General features: G+C 46.1%; 2 protein-coding genes across 4 annotated transcripts in view; one reads left to right on the top strand and one right to left on the bottom strand.

Moving 5' to 3' along the window:
- The first annotated feature begins 6,347 nt into the window (after window positions 1-6,347).
- LOC120760894 (fibrous sheath CABYR-binding protein-like) lies at window positions 6,348-9,662 on the top strand. The gene has a single exon (XM_040081644.2). It carries the CDS (start codon window positions 6,784-6,786, stop codon window positions 8,422-8,424), a length of 1,641 nt encoding a protein of 546 aa, XP_039937578.1. The 5' UTR covers window positions 6,348-6,783; the 3' UTR covers window positions 8,425-9,662.
- A 3,473-nt stretch (window positions 9,663-13,135) lies between these two features.
- GAS7 (growth arrest specific 7) overlaps window positions 13,136-14,705 on the bottom strand; it is a 77,944-nt gene continuing 76,374 nt past the window's right edge. For all 3 annotated transcript variants that reach the window (XM_040081645.2, XM_040081646.2, XM_040081647.2), the window contains exon 14: window positions 13,136-14,079. In XM_040081645.2, coding sequence (XP_039937579.1) covers window positions 13,966-14,079 — 114 coding nt within the window. In that variant the 3' untranslated portion in view covers window positions 13,136-13,965. The remainder of the gene's footprint in view (window positions 14,080-14,705) is intronic.

The following is a 14,705-nucleotide window of genomic DNA, read 5'->3' as shown; positions in this document are numbered from 1 at the left end:
GCCAGGGATGCTGCAGGAGCACAGACAGGACACACAGAAACAGCGGGAGGGACAAGAAACAGGATCTTGTTCTGATGGAACGAGAGCGGAGGAGACAGCCTGACCTAACCTGGTGTTTGTTTGCAAGTATTTAATGTAAATTACGCATCTAATTCACACACTGACTAATTGTCAGGCAACTGGAAAGTTTAACATTCCCCCAGGGGTTCATGCTTGTGCAGAGCTGGTAACAAGAGAAAAAAGGTCTTTTCATCAATTGGTTTCTCACCTCCAGTCCCCAGATTGCCACTGCCTTATGAGAAAGCCTGGGGGGAGATAAAGGCTGGGAGTCTGGACTCTGCCGAGTCAATCCATTCAGTAAGACAAGGTGAGCTCTTAACCCTCAGGACATCAGAGACAACCCACGCCCAAACCTGACTGCCACAGCTTTGGAGCTCCTTTTGGCCGAGGATTTTGCTTCCTGTCAAAACTTGCATGAGGAAAAAAAAAAAAAAATTAAAAAATTGCATTCCAAGCCCAGAATAGCCTGTGGGGTTCAGAAGAGCTTTGCCATGAGATGTGGTGTGATAACTGATGTGGTATGTACAAATAAGGTTTATTCCATCTCAGTAATCTGTTGTGAGACAGGCTATTAATCTTTTCTATTTTACTACACCTAGAGCACAACCTTCCAGACGCAGTGGCTCCTCCTACAGCCAGAGATGTCAACTGTTTGCTAATTATTCATCTGTTACTTACATTCTTTGTTAAATATATTGCTCCTGCATGCCAGGGTCTGTGCCTCAAAGGCTCAAACAGTAAAGCACAAGCATTCCACTCTGGAAAGCTCTGTCAGTTATGCCTTGGAATCGAGAATGCTGGTCCTTCCTTTCACTTCTTTCCATTTGATTCTGACATTTTCTTCTTTTTTTCCCCCATCAGCCTGAGCTCCCATTAAGGAAAATCCTGCGATCTGTAAAATTCTCCATGATGTTATTTTGCTGACATCATCTTTCCCAACTTCCATAGCAACCACCCTTCTGGATTTTTAACTATTTTTTTTCCCACCTGCCATTTCAAATCTCACAAATCCCCTGCTGTGCTAAATGTCATCTCCTGTTTAGATATCTCTGGAGTCATTCCTGGAGCCACACACAGCTACAACGAGAAGCAGCTGCTCGTGAGTTTCATCACTGCAATTAGCTCCAGGAAATTAAAGTTCACTGCCACACACCCAGCCCTCAAAGGCTCGAAGGCAGTTTCCTTGGGCATCACGTTCATCACATTGGCTGAGCAAAGAGGAGACAAAACCACCTCGAAGAACTAAGGAAAGGAACAAAACCAACAAAAAAGGCATCAGGAAGAATTCTTCAGCTTTTCCTTTCTCCTTTGCCTTTCAGAGAAGGAAAGGGGATGGATTTATTGGATTTTGTTTGAGAAAGGTACCACAGAAAATCAATTATCAATCACTGATTAAATTGTCCATCTGTCTGTCTGCAGGGAGGCAAAAAATCTTCAAGTGCTGTTGAACTTCAACACTGACACTGCTGGGGAAGAGTCCCTGAGCAGAGGATCCAAGTGTAATCCAGGGTTGAATCACAATGTAATTCATGACCAAGCTCTCTTCTCCCTCTCTTCCCTATGAAATTGCTGCTTACACTGTCGTGCCAGGACGATTGGCTGTCTCTGAACCTTTGTCTTAATCCAAAGTTTTACTTTTCATGGACTTGGGAGGTAAGAAAAGAATTGGTTTCAGCAAGAGAGGAAAAGCACAAAGCAACAAAGGTCAGAAAAGCACTGGGCACACCTCTGCCCGTGGTGTCTGTAAGCACCACAGCAGCCAGGCTGTTAACTCGAGCACACAGCTGCACACGATGTGCAGGTGTTCTCATTGAAGTGTGAGCCAACATGAAAGGTCCCTGAGAGCTGTGAGCAGTGCTAGGAGGGTCTTGTGGACTTAACCCCCACATTTCCACATTCCAGCACAGTGCCATCCAGTCTTTCTCCCTCTTACACAGACCGACAGAAAGTGGAAGGGCAGTGGGAAGAGCCCCTGAAGCCTGAGAGCAGAGCTGGCTGTAGAACTCAGCTTAAAGCCATCCAAGCAGCTGATACGAAAAACCAGTCCCAGTCTCTTTGAGCAGAGAACCAGAGACAAATGAAACCATCTTAAAACATTTGCTAAGTCTAAAAAATAAAATAAAATTAAAAAATCATAGCTCTGTAAATAAAAAGATTGTAACTTCTGCTGTAGCTCTGGGAGACTTGAGTGTTTGGTTTCCTACTTGATAAAACAGGAAGTCAGAATCAAATCTGAGCTGAAGGTTTTCATCCTCTGCTTTCAGAGACTTGTGAAAACAGTGCAAATAGCCTGCAGCGCAGACCACTGAGGTTGGACTGTTTGTCCCTACAATAAATACTTCACCAGTGCATGTTTGTAATTTGTTTTCATTTGTATAAGGACTGAGACATTAACTTCCCCAAAGAAGAAACAGGACGTGAGTATTCCCGTGGTTTGAGTCAAGATAGAGGATCATGACTGCTGAAACTTCCCTTGTCTGTGAGGTTAGTTCAAAGTAAGCTGTGCAAACAGAATTCCCTGGGCCATCTGACCATCAGTTCAAAAATTGCCTTTGTGCTCACTGAAACCACACGACAGAAACTGTGGTAGTGCAGCAAACCAGGAAAGATGACAAGAACTGAGTTAAACCAACCACTTTAACTTTGCACGTACCTTTACTTCTACTCTACACATAGCTTTACTTTTACTCTACACATAGCTTTACTTCTAAGGGCCTCATGCAGAACACAGGTCACAGTGAAGGCTGTGATGCCTTTCTGAAGGCTTAAAAACACTTTCAGCCCATCCACCTTGTAGAATAAGTTTATTTTTTTCAATTGACTCACAGCAGTAGCCATGTCTGCTCCTGCTTCAATGGCCTTATGTGCATCCTTTCATGAACACTGCATCATCAACATCTGTGACCTTCTGCAGGCTGTCTGTCTGTCCATCCTAAGCCCTGCAAGGCAGAGTTGTCTCTTTGTGTGTCCAGTGGCCAACACAGATGAAGACAGATCCAACAGATCATTGTCAGGGCCCCCAAGAGCACCAAGAGGACTCAGCTGCCTTAGGGCTGGCCCATGGGTCCAGGAGCACTGCTTTGAGCTCAGGACTGAGACATTTCTAGGTGTCTAAGGTATGTCGTAGGTGCAGGTATCTCCTGCTTTTCCTCTTGGATGGACCTCAGAAGTCAAAGGCTTAATTACATTGTGGAATCCAAGCTGATTTTTTCTAATTATTTTGGCTGCAGAAGTCTAGCACGGATAGAACAGTGCAGAATGGTGTGAAACCTCCTCCTTCCCAGGAAGACTGTGCACAGCTCTGCCACCACTCCCCACCTCCATGGACAAGCACAGACTGCAGGGGGTTGCAGAAACCAATTCTTACACGAGTTCCAAACTGGAAAAATTCTTAGAAAGAATCTCCACAGAGGTTTATGGGATGTATGGATGTGCTGCCTGACACCCTGCTGGAAGGGGGCTCGTGTTCTGCAGAACTGTGACGCCCATGTGATGCCTTAAGTTTTATCTTTCATGTGTTTCAGGTTCTGCGCTGCCCAGGGTGCAGCTCTGAGCTCACACTCAGGGTCACTCAGCTCTCTGCACACAGCAGCAACACAAAACAAATCCTGTTCCTGCTGTACACCAAGGACAACTGGGACAAGTTTTCAGCCCCAAAAGCACAAACAGCGGTGGCTGGAGGGAGGAACAAGAAGGATGGGACCTCACAGCCTGGAGCTGCAATTGGACAATTCAACCCCAAAGTGCAAATGGACCAAAACTGATCCAAGTGTGAGACCTCGTGACCCTTTGTCCATTTTGTGCCCATTTTGGGTGCACCTTGGGTGCAGCCCTGGCCAGGCTCTTGTCCTGCCCAAGGTGGATCCTAAAGGCCTTTTAATAAATCTCTCCTTTATTCTCCAGCTCTGTGCAGTCTCTGTTCCAGCTCAGCCTGCCCAAGGCATCACAGGTGCTCTGATCCCCCTTCCACAAGCAGTTGTTGGTTTAGGCAGGATTTTGGCAGGCCTGGTTCTGACTTTGTCAGAAAACCTGTCAGCATGCATGTTAACTATCAAAAGGAGAAAAATCATTAACAAGGTTTGATAGCAGAGCTTCCTGCTGAGCTTCAAGCTGCACGTGAAGCTTGAAAGTAAAGGACAGAGTGGGTGGGGAAGAGCTCCAGATCACTTAAAACATCACTTAAAACATGAAAACACGCCCATTCCACGGCAGCTGCTCTCAGGCTGCTCATGGTCAGCTTGCTTGCTCAAGAACCACTTAACCACACATGTTTCTTAAATTGATTTCCAGGGAAGGGAAAAAAAAAAAAAAAAAAGAAAAACTGTAGGGCCCATACGTGTCTGAATATCACGTGAAGATCAGAAAAGGGCAAGCACAAGGCTACACCCCAGTGATGAGGCTGCAAATTCAAGCTGCATTCAGCTAATATCACCAGAGTCCACGTGCATGTGGCACCCCACAGGGTGTCTTGGATCAAACTGCACCTTGCGAGGTGTGGGGCTGTGGGAGAACAAAAAGCGACTGGGTAAAGACGATTCCATGCTCGATGTGTGTCTGTACAGTTTATTTTACAGGAGATGAGATGAGCACTATGGTGTATATAAACTTGCAGAACAATATAGGAAAATACAGTTTAACCATATGAAATTGTTTTACAGTAAGACAGAAAAATTACATATAGGAAATGCCTTCAACACTGAAGGACGAGATCCACAGCTGACATCAAGTAGCTTCCACTGAACCCTGCCAGTTTACCCGAGCTGAAGATCTGCCCCTTAAATCTTTTCTTCATTCAACTTAACTTCAGTTAAGTGATTCCTTCATCTATCCTTAGGGAACAAAAGCCATCCTACAATTTCCACAATGATCCAAGATTTACTAGTAACCCAGACAGAGGCTGCATGATCAATAAACTATTTATAAGGGGTCTAGTCAGCCAGAGTTTATGGCAAGTTACGAAATTTTGGTTAAGCATCTTTAAAAACGAGTCATTAGTACTGGCAAAAGACAACTTTCCTAGAAATTTAGAAGTATTTAGGAAAACTTACACAAAAAGGACCAAATAAGCAACTTTATTTTGGTAGAAAACTCTGGTTTAGTGTATGCCTGGTAATCTGGCCTGCCTGTGAATCCCTGATGCTGCAGCGTCTGCAGAACTGCCCAGTGGAATTCTCAAAATGTCCTGCGTTGCAGAAAGACAAGGAAATCATCTAGGGAGAAGAAAGCATTTTTGTCCAACACTAGTACCTGCTGTTTTCAAAAAGGATAGAGGCTGCTGTCCCTGAAGAGTGCTTTTGACCTAAAAGAGTATGGACATCCAAATTTCTTAGGCTGTTCTGATAATCTCAGCCATTTCATAAAAAAAAAACTCCAAAGGAACAAGGGATTTCAGGTCAACTGTTCCCAAATTCTAGGATTTGATCATTATGTTAGCAGATGTGAGATCCCTGAAATCACATTCAGCTTTTGAGTTCCAGGACCAGAACATTTCTTCTCTGCAACTGCTGCAAAAAAAAAAAATTAAAAAGTTGGGGGCTTTTATTATCACTATTATCATTACTATTAATTAATTTTATGCAATAAATTGTAAGAACTCTCTTATGCAAAATTATCACTGCATACTTTTTATGCAGAATTCCCTGCTTATTTGACTGAGATGGGTCCAAAGATTGACTTCAATGCAGTTGCTTTTATGTCTAATTTTTTTTTTTTTTTTCCTATTCCATTTTCAGCATTGAGAACTTAGAATGCTGGACAGCGAATTAGCAGAGCCAAAGGCAGGTCTGCTGGAGATGGGGGTGTCCTAAAAGAGTGCACAGTTCAGAGCAAGGAAGGGGCTGAGAATCCTGCCCAGATCTGCGCACAGCGGCTGCTCCTGAGATCTGGCAATTTCTAGGGTGGGTCTGTGTATTTTTCACGTGCTTGTAGCAGATACTAAAGAGGCACTTCAAGGGGATCTACTAGCAGAATTTTAATGGGGTTGTGATACAAGCCATTACTCAGTTACTTGTTAAATCAGTAGCCCTAAAAGACTGCATATATTCAAAATTATAGTCCTGACGTATTTAAAATTATAGTCCTGTCCACTCACTGAACCTGGATAGAGCAGCTGGAAAGCTTTTTTTCTGAATATCCACTGAGTTTGTCTCTTATGATACACCTGAAATAGTTCAACTTAATGTAAGTTGAGGGAATTAAATTTGAATGTCTCAAATCTATACGTGTTTTTTTTATTCTGTGATTATTATGTGGTTAATCTAAGACTTTTTTTTTTTTTTTTAAATTGGTCTGTCAAAGATTTTTTTCCACGTACAGTTCTTAGACTCAGATGCATCATTAGGCACAAAAGGTTTCTGCCTTGAGGAATGCATGGGATTAGAAATTTAAATTGAATTGTGCTATGTGTTGGTCCCTTCAGAAAAAAAAAACATCCAGGAAGGAAAAAGAAACTGTGGCTAGCACAAAAAGAAGTCATTACACTTCCAAACCTGATGGCTGATTTAAAAAAAATCCAGAATAAACCCCAAAATAACCTCTCCAAAAAAAAAAAAAAAAGTTCTTAAAACTCTCAGAAAACACCCAAAAGCATGAAGTTTGGTCACCACATTGAAATAACAGATATGTTCTGTGAAATTTCAAAATCAAAGGTCCTGAAAAGCATTGTATTTCGCTGATGAAGGGCTGGTAACAACGGAGAGAGAAAAATAAAGATGCACCAGTCAGATGAATAAAATCTACTGTGAGACAAAGCAATGGGTGCTCTTCTTACAACGCTTCTCAGGAAAAGACCAGGATTTTCTGCCAGGAGAAGACTTCATTCCCACCGTGCGACAGCAGGGCTGTGTGCTGCAGGCTCCTGAAGCACAGCAGGCTCCTGATGCACAGGAGGCTCCTGATGCACTGCAGGCTCCTGATGCACAGCAGGCTCCTGATGCACTGCAGGCTCCTGATGCACTGCAGGCTCCTGATGCACTGCAGGCTCCTGATGCACAGCAGGCTCCTGATGCACAGCAGGCTCCTGATGCACAGCAGGCTCCTGATGCACAGGAGGCTCCTGAAGCACTGCAGGCTCCTCAAGCACAGCAGGCTCCTGAAGCAGAGCAGGCTCCTGATGCACAGCAGGGCTGTGTGCTGCAGGCTCCTGAAGCACTGCAGGCTCCTGAAGCACTGCAGGCTCCTGAAGCACTGCAGGCTCCTGATGCACAGCAGGCTCCTGATGCACAGCAGGGCTGTGTGCTGCAGGCTCCTGAAGCACAGCAGGCTCCTGATGCACAGCAGGCTCCTGATGCACAGCAGGCTCCTGAAGCACAGCAGGCTCCTGATGCACAGCAGGCTCCTGATGCACAGCAGGCTCCTGATGCACTGCAGGCTCCTGAAGCACAGGAGGCTCCTGATGCACAGCAGGCTCCTGATGCACTGCAGGCTCCTGATGCACAGCAGGCTCCTCAAGCACAGCAGGCTCCTGATGCACAGGAGGCTCCTCAAGCACAGCAGGCTCCTGATGCACAGGAGGCTCCTCAAGCACAGCAAGCTCCTGATGCACTGCAGGCTCCTGATGCACTGCAGGCTCCTGATGCACAGCAGGCTCCTGAAGCACAGCAGGCTCCTCAAGCGCAGCAGGCTCCTGAAGCACTGCAGGCTCCTGATGCACAGCAGGCTCCTGATGCACAGGAGACTCCTGATGCACAGCAGGCTCCTCAAGCACAGCAGGCTCCTGAAGCACTGCAGGCTCCTGATGCACAGCAGGCTCCTGAAGCACTGCAGGCTCCTGAAGCACTGCAGGCTCCTGATGCACAGGAGACTCCTGATGCACAGCAGGCTCCTGATGCACAGCAGGCTCCTGAAGCACAGCAGGCTCCTGATGCACTGCAGGCTCCTCAAGCACAGCAGGCTCCTGATGCACAGGAGGCTCCTGATGCACAGGAGGCTCCTGATGCACAGCAGGCTCCTGAAGCACTGCAGGCTCCTCAAGCACAGGAGGCTCCTGATGCACTGCAGGCTCCTGATGCACAGCAGGCTCCTGAAGCACAGCAGGCTCCTGAAGCACAGCAGGCTCCTGATGCACTGCAGGCTCCTGATGCACTGCAGGCTCCTGATGCACTCCAGGCTCCTGATGCACTCCAGGCTCCTGATGCACAGCAAGCTCAGCACACCTCAGCTGGGATAGGGGCAGCCAAAGGGCAGAGCCCCTCCTCCAGTCCCCAGGGCAGCACTGGCACCTCCTGGTCTCCCATGGGTGCACTCCGGTGTGAGCTGGACAGCTCTGCACCAAACAGACACCTTCCAGCACGGATTTTCGGGAGCTGGGCAGGGCTGGGGGAGCGATGGGCGCCTCGCTCGTCACCGCTCAACACCCACCGCTGAGATAACGCTCCTCCTGCCCCGTTAATGTGAATTGATCTGCGACTCTGGCCCAGCTGGTGAAGAGATGTGGCCAGCAGGCTCCTCTGGGGCACACAGGACGCCCGTGGGTGCTCCCCATCCCTGTGAGGGGTGGGGTGCTGTCCACACAGCAGGAGCTGCTCGGAGCCAGCTTCGGCAAGCTGTGCCGCGCCGCTCTCTTATTTCAACGCACGCCAGGCAGCCTGCAGGCTTTCCAGAGAGGTCTGGGAACTGCAAAGCTCCTTGCTTTGAAAAGTGCCTTTTTGACACTGTCTCTGTAGTTGCCAGATGAGAGGAAGGTGAGGGTGACCAGGACTGCCCCCAGGACACGGGAGCCTGCTGCCATCTCTGGGAACAGGCACAGCGGAGCGGGCAAGAGCACACGTGAAACACTAAATCTGCTTTCAGCTCAGAAGGAACCATCAGATAACCACGTCAAGAAGTCACACCTACTCATTCCAGGGGGACCTTCAAAGTGCTTGTCTGGATTTCTTAAGGTGCTTGGTAGTGAAGGACCCACCTGGGTAAGCAGTGCCCTTTCTCTCCCTGTGTGTGACTGCAGAAATAGATGGGCAGAGCCACTTTGTCACCGAATCATGGATCTGAGATTTTTACAGCTGCATCAGCGGGTGACCTGTGGCTCCACACTCCAGAGGTGTGTTCTGACCGCAGCCCCACTGCTGGAGCTGCTGGCAGCTGCTCAGTGAACAACTACACCTTAATTATTTCTCATTTCTTAATATTTGCTTTACCCATGTAGTTGAGTACAAGTAAGTAAAAAAAGAGGCTTGTGCATTTCTGTTTGTTAGCCTGATTTTCAAAGTGTCCTACCTCTTAGCTCCCTGTTGTATCCCAAGAAATCTCTTGAGTGCTGAGCACTTCCAAAGAACAGGTGAAGAATGCCCATTCCTATATAACATGCCTAACTTGCAGCCAAAATTTAAATAATGACATTAAAAACAATTCTAGAAAGTTCTAACAAAGCCTGAGAAACTAGGACTGCTACAGCCATACAGAAGTTTCCTGTGAGTGCCTCACAGAAAATTCCTGTTAGGAGGGAAAAAAAAAAAAAACAAACAACCTCAAACCAAGCAAAGAAAAGAAAAAAAAAAACCTGCAAAAAGGGAAAAAAGAAGCAGTGCACAAGTTTGCATGCTGCCTGTCAGGCACTCAAGGAAGTGAGATTTCAGAGTTTACCTGTGCAATAAGGGGGAGCAAGCTGCCCCACCAGCAGCTCAGAAGGGGCTACACAGGGGGAAAGGGAGTTTAGGGACATAACAGGGATTTCTGTATGATTTTCACTGCTGTTACAGTATTTTAAAAGTAGGAAAAAAAAAAATATAAAGCTATCTTTTACAATTCCAGTGTCCAGTAATGAACTAATGTCCCCACAAGGGAGCAACCAAAGTCTTTCAAAAGATGTCCAACCCGTAGAAGTGATGAACAGTGTGAGTTACAGAGGTGACTGAATCTGGAGCAGGTTGGCAAACTGAGATTTAGGTATTTTTTGGGATGTTGCTCCAACATCCCAAAACTGGAATCTTGCTGCTGATGGGAGAAGAGTGCATTTGGCCCACGTGGTCAAGGACTCACTGCTTTCAGCTCACAAACTCCACCAGGAATCAGCCAACAGCACAGAATGAGTTCTGGGAGGAAACACGCTGAAGGGATACCTTAGAGAGAAAGATTTTCAACTGTGCTTTGAAGACACGGGCAGGGAGGTCTGGATGATGAATTAAAAGTTCCCATCATGTAGGCAAGCACCTCACCAGCTCTGGCACTGCTGGGTGTCACAGATCTGGAGCCATGGAAGTCAGGAAGCTGTTTTAATAAGAGAAGGGCCAAAAGGCTCTGGCTGAAATGGAGATTGCCAGAGAGCCCCTCAGCACAGGACAAGTGTGTGACAGCATCACTCAGACCAAGAGGGAGCTCACAGGTGTGGCAGCACTCCCAAAACACAGGTGGCTTTACAGATCTGGGCAAGCAGAGCTCCCTGCTAAGGGCCACAGGAAAAATCCCCCTTGTTCTACCTCTGCCAGCGAAAGCAAAGAGTGTTAATTGAGAACTGGCCTGCTCTGTGAGCTCAGAGCACAGAGAAATGGGAGAAAACCCTGCCAATGTCATCCCCACAGTGACTAAACCAGCAAAAACTCACAGCAGGCGTGTGAGCTGCCAGGTGAAATGAGATGATGCTGAATCTCAGTACTGGAGGTAAGAGACTTCGGTATTCCATTAGTCAGTCACACTGCAGCAGCATCATGCAGCATCCATATGTGCTAATATTTTAACAAAACACAAAGTCTGATCTTGCCCTGGAGGGGCAGCTGTTTAGGATGAGCATGAAGACAGACTGGGTGCCACTGCATTTTTGGAACTCAGTGGGAGACAGAGAAATACTGAAACTCCCAAAGTTACCTGTGAGAGCAGGGACTCATGCTCTCCTCTAAAAGCGCCACTACCCTCTTTGAAGATGCTGCCTGTTGGAAAGAAGGGAACTCCAGCATGCCCTGACTATTAAAGCATCACATTATCCAAAATCCATCAGTCAGAGAAGGGAATCTGCCAGGTAACACTGATCTGCAGTGTCATATCAAGAAGGAACATAATCCTTTGAAAGAAATGAGCTGAAAACTGTTTACAAGCAACAGCAAAACTTGCACTGAAGACAGATGGAAGTGTTGTGGATGATGGTATCTCAGCTGTGGTGAAGCAGAAGCCAGAGTCTCCTGGGGCTGGGAAAGATCCACAGGTACCTGTGCTCTCCTCTGCTTATTGAAGTGAAAAAGAGATACAGACTCCACCAAGAGAATTACTCTTCTGAGCAACTCACATCCCTGAAACATTACAAATGGACCAAGAACTAGGAGCAGGAAAACTCTCTGGAAATAAAACCAAGAGTGAAAATAGAGCAACCCAAAAAAAAAAGAAAGAAAGAAAGAAAAAACAAAAACAAACAAACAAACAAAAACAACAAAACCCCCACCCAACTAAGCATTTAGAGCAGCATTAATACACCTTAGCAAAGGAACCAAAACACATTACAGTGTCCAGAGAAACCTGTGCTAATGGACAGTATTTCCAGTCCAAAATAGATAAAGTAATAAACTTCTTTAAAGGAGGAGTAAAAATAAAGTGTAATTGCTATCAGAGTATTTCAGGTATTTATCAAGGAGAATACTGCATAAAGTGCACAACTAGCTTTGTTTTGCAATCAAAACAAGAATGTGCTGAGGCATTGTCAAGATTGCTCATTTCCATTTACAATACAGCCTAGAACAGGGGGCAACCTGAAATGCAGCTTTAAATTCACATTATTTTGGCCACTGAAGCTTTGAAAGTTCAACCTGCACTCGTGGCTTAAAAAATAAGAAAGTGCCTGTCCTCTGAAGTGCAAGGTAAGAGCTGGGAGAAGTACACACTGATATGGCCAAAAATTAGTAAAGACAGAGAGCGAATCAGCGGAAAGACTGAAAAGGGGAGATCATCAACTGCCCTGCTTGAGGGGAGAAGGGAAGGAGAAGAGGATTCCAGGGAGGCTCCCACTGAGCTCAAGGACACTCAGGCAAACCAAACACTTCATCTGGTGTTGCAGTGGTCTGTAGGAACTTAGGTGAGGCTCACATCACAGCGAGCCTTCCAACGCCGAGAATAAAACTGCAATCCACATTCCCAAGTGTGCAGGGCAATGTCCCACCAGGGGTGATCCTGAGCACGCAGCACTCACGGCACCACAACTGCCAACGTGCAAAGGATGCTGAAGGTTTATCAAGGTGAATGGAGCAGCAGAGGAGTGGGTTGTGAAGGCATCTGCAAGACAGGAATGAAGCTGCACTGGTAAAGAGATGGTTGAAAAAAAGGGAGCAATAGGAAAATGCAAGAGAATTCGGTTTGAAGTAATGAACCAGCAAAACAACTACTGCAGCAATGTTACAAACACGCTTCAGGTAAGACTTTTCTGTGTCTCAGTTCGTATTTGTAAAGAGGAATATTGACTCCCAATGATCTAATCGCGGCATTTGGAGGATGGTGAAAGAAAACCTGGAATAGCAGAGAACAAAAGAAGGATGCAGCTCTGGGGCTGGGGAGAAAAACACAGTAACAGTGAGATAAAATGGAGCAAAACTGTGGATCAAATGAAATATGATTTGGGATATTGTAGCTAAGACCAGAGTAAACACAGAGTAAAGGCCACAGTGGTGAGAATCAAGATTTCTCCTGGACCTAAAGCAAGGATCTGAAGAATCTTTGCATTGTATGGAATTCTGAAAAAATATATTAACGTAACACTCAATCAGAAATAACAGCAGAAGAAGATAAATACTTTTTCAAAACCAGTCTCCAAACTACATAACTCTATTTACTAAGAGCAGTGTTGAATTTTTGGTGGTTTGCAGTAAGGGTAACAGAGAAAAAACCTCAGGTTAAGACTCTGATGGTACAGAAGCGCTGGGCACCTACATCTACACTGAATGCAATCTAACATCACATATTCATGGCACCTTTGAAAATCAGGCTCCAAAAAGATAAAAGCCAAAATTTAGCGGGACAAACCCGGTAATTACGAATACCTAAAGTCTGTGATATTCACCTGAAGAAACCAACAAAGGAAATTTAAACCTGAATCCCAAGTAAACTATTAGAGGACTCTGTCTTTAAGGAGATTCTGTGGAAAAACACCTTGCATGAGCAGGAAAGATTTTAAACATCTCATTTATTCCTTGGAATATGACCTCCTTCTGTCATTGAGGGCGCTCTGACAGCTATTGAGGTAGGTATAGTACAACCAAGTCTTTCCTGATAAAAACTTGTGATCACTTTCAAACTTAGCGACTGGCCGACAACAGAAATCATGAAAATGGGTTTATGCATCCCTGAGAGGGAGTATAAAACAGGAAGAACAGGAATCTTCTCCGTAGATTTTGGGAGAAGGGCCATCACTTCACTGCCGTGGTGAAAGACAGTGTTATATGAAAGCAAGATATTCACACAACACCGCTGCAAAATCCACGGATTTTACAAATAGGGGAGCCAGGAAAGTTAATTGACTTGCCTACGGCCATGAGAGCAGTCAGTGATAGACCTGGGATTCACCAGCAGGACTTCCTTGCCTCCTGCATCACGTTCAGTTATCTCCTTGCTGGCCAGAGGCTCTCTGCGTGGTCGTTCTAACACACTGTATAGAGAAAGTCATGCAAGGGGTGGAGCACAAAGTCACTGAAGAACAGAGCGCTTTCCGTGCCAGGAAGCAGATTTCTCCTGGAAGCTGCGTGCAATTGGTAACCTCTGGTGGGAAGCACACATCTGTTTGTTTTTTTTCTCACCCTGGAATGTCTGGTGCTTAAGGCTTAGCACAACGAGGACCATTGTAATGACTAAATGGAACAGAGAGAGCCCATACAGGCATAAATTACAAGGTGTCTGTCTGGTAGTGAAACAACCTTTCCCCTATGCTCTTTTGACCCTTAAAAACAAACGTGAGCCTGCTTAATTCAGTGGACTCATCACATCCAACTATAGGTCAGTCTATATTTCCATGTCCACAGGTCGGATATCTCCAGTTTTGTGTTCTTTTACCCACAGTTCCCTGTCTTTGGCAGGATCCACTTTCCGAAGCAACTGGTCCACAAGTTCTACTGTCTGAAAAGAAGAAAACAAGAATCCAAATGTCAAGGGCACACTTTGAGCAGAGAGTCATTGCTCTGACACGCAGAGCAGCCGTGGGCATGCCTACACTGCATCTGCAGACACGTGAGAGCTGCGCGTACGTGAGACTGGACGGACAGGACAGGTAAGCAGGGAAGAGGTTTAACATGAAGAAGCAGAGACAGGTTTCCTGTGCCAGGCAGCAGCCAGGCAGCCTCTGACTCCCATCCTGCAATCTGCACCTTACACCAAACACAACTGTACCGAGTCAGCATGCGTCCCCCGTGTTTTAATATTTGATAAACGGCCAGCTTTTAATAGGGAAAATATATATACACTCCCTTTTCCAACAGTGAAACAATTCAGCATGTTCCTCGCACAAAGAGAAGACCTCAAGGAGTAGTGCATCATGCTGGGAGAGTTAATAATGGCTCATGCTGGCCCATGCTGGTTGTGTCTCCTCCAGGAAAGAGCTGTGATCCAGCAGCATGAAATGCGATCAGAGAGTCCTGGAGGAGCAGGTCTGCAGGGAGGAGCACTGCTGCAGGCTGACACGCTGCCTGCAGACACTTCCCCCGCCTCCTTCAACACAAGCCAGTCAGAGCAGGTCAGGAGGGACC

The sequence above is a fragment of the Hirundo rustica genome, chromosome 18 (assembly GCF_015227805.2).
Source record: "Hirundo rustica isolate bHirRus1 chromosome 18, bHirRus1.pri.v3, whole genome shotgun sequence".
NCBI classification, from domain to species: Eukaryota; Metazoa; Chordata; class Aves; order Passeriformes; family Hirundinidae; genus Hirundo; species Hirundo rustica.
This window is presented reverse-complemented; position numbering and strand designations above follow the sequence as displayed.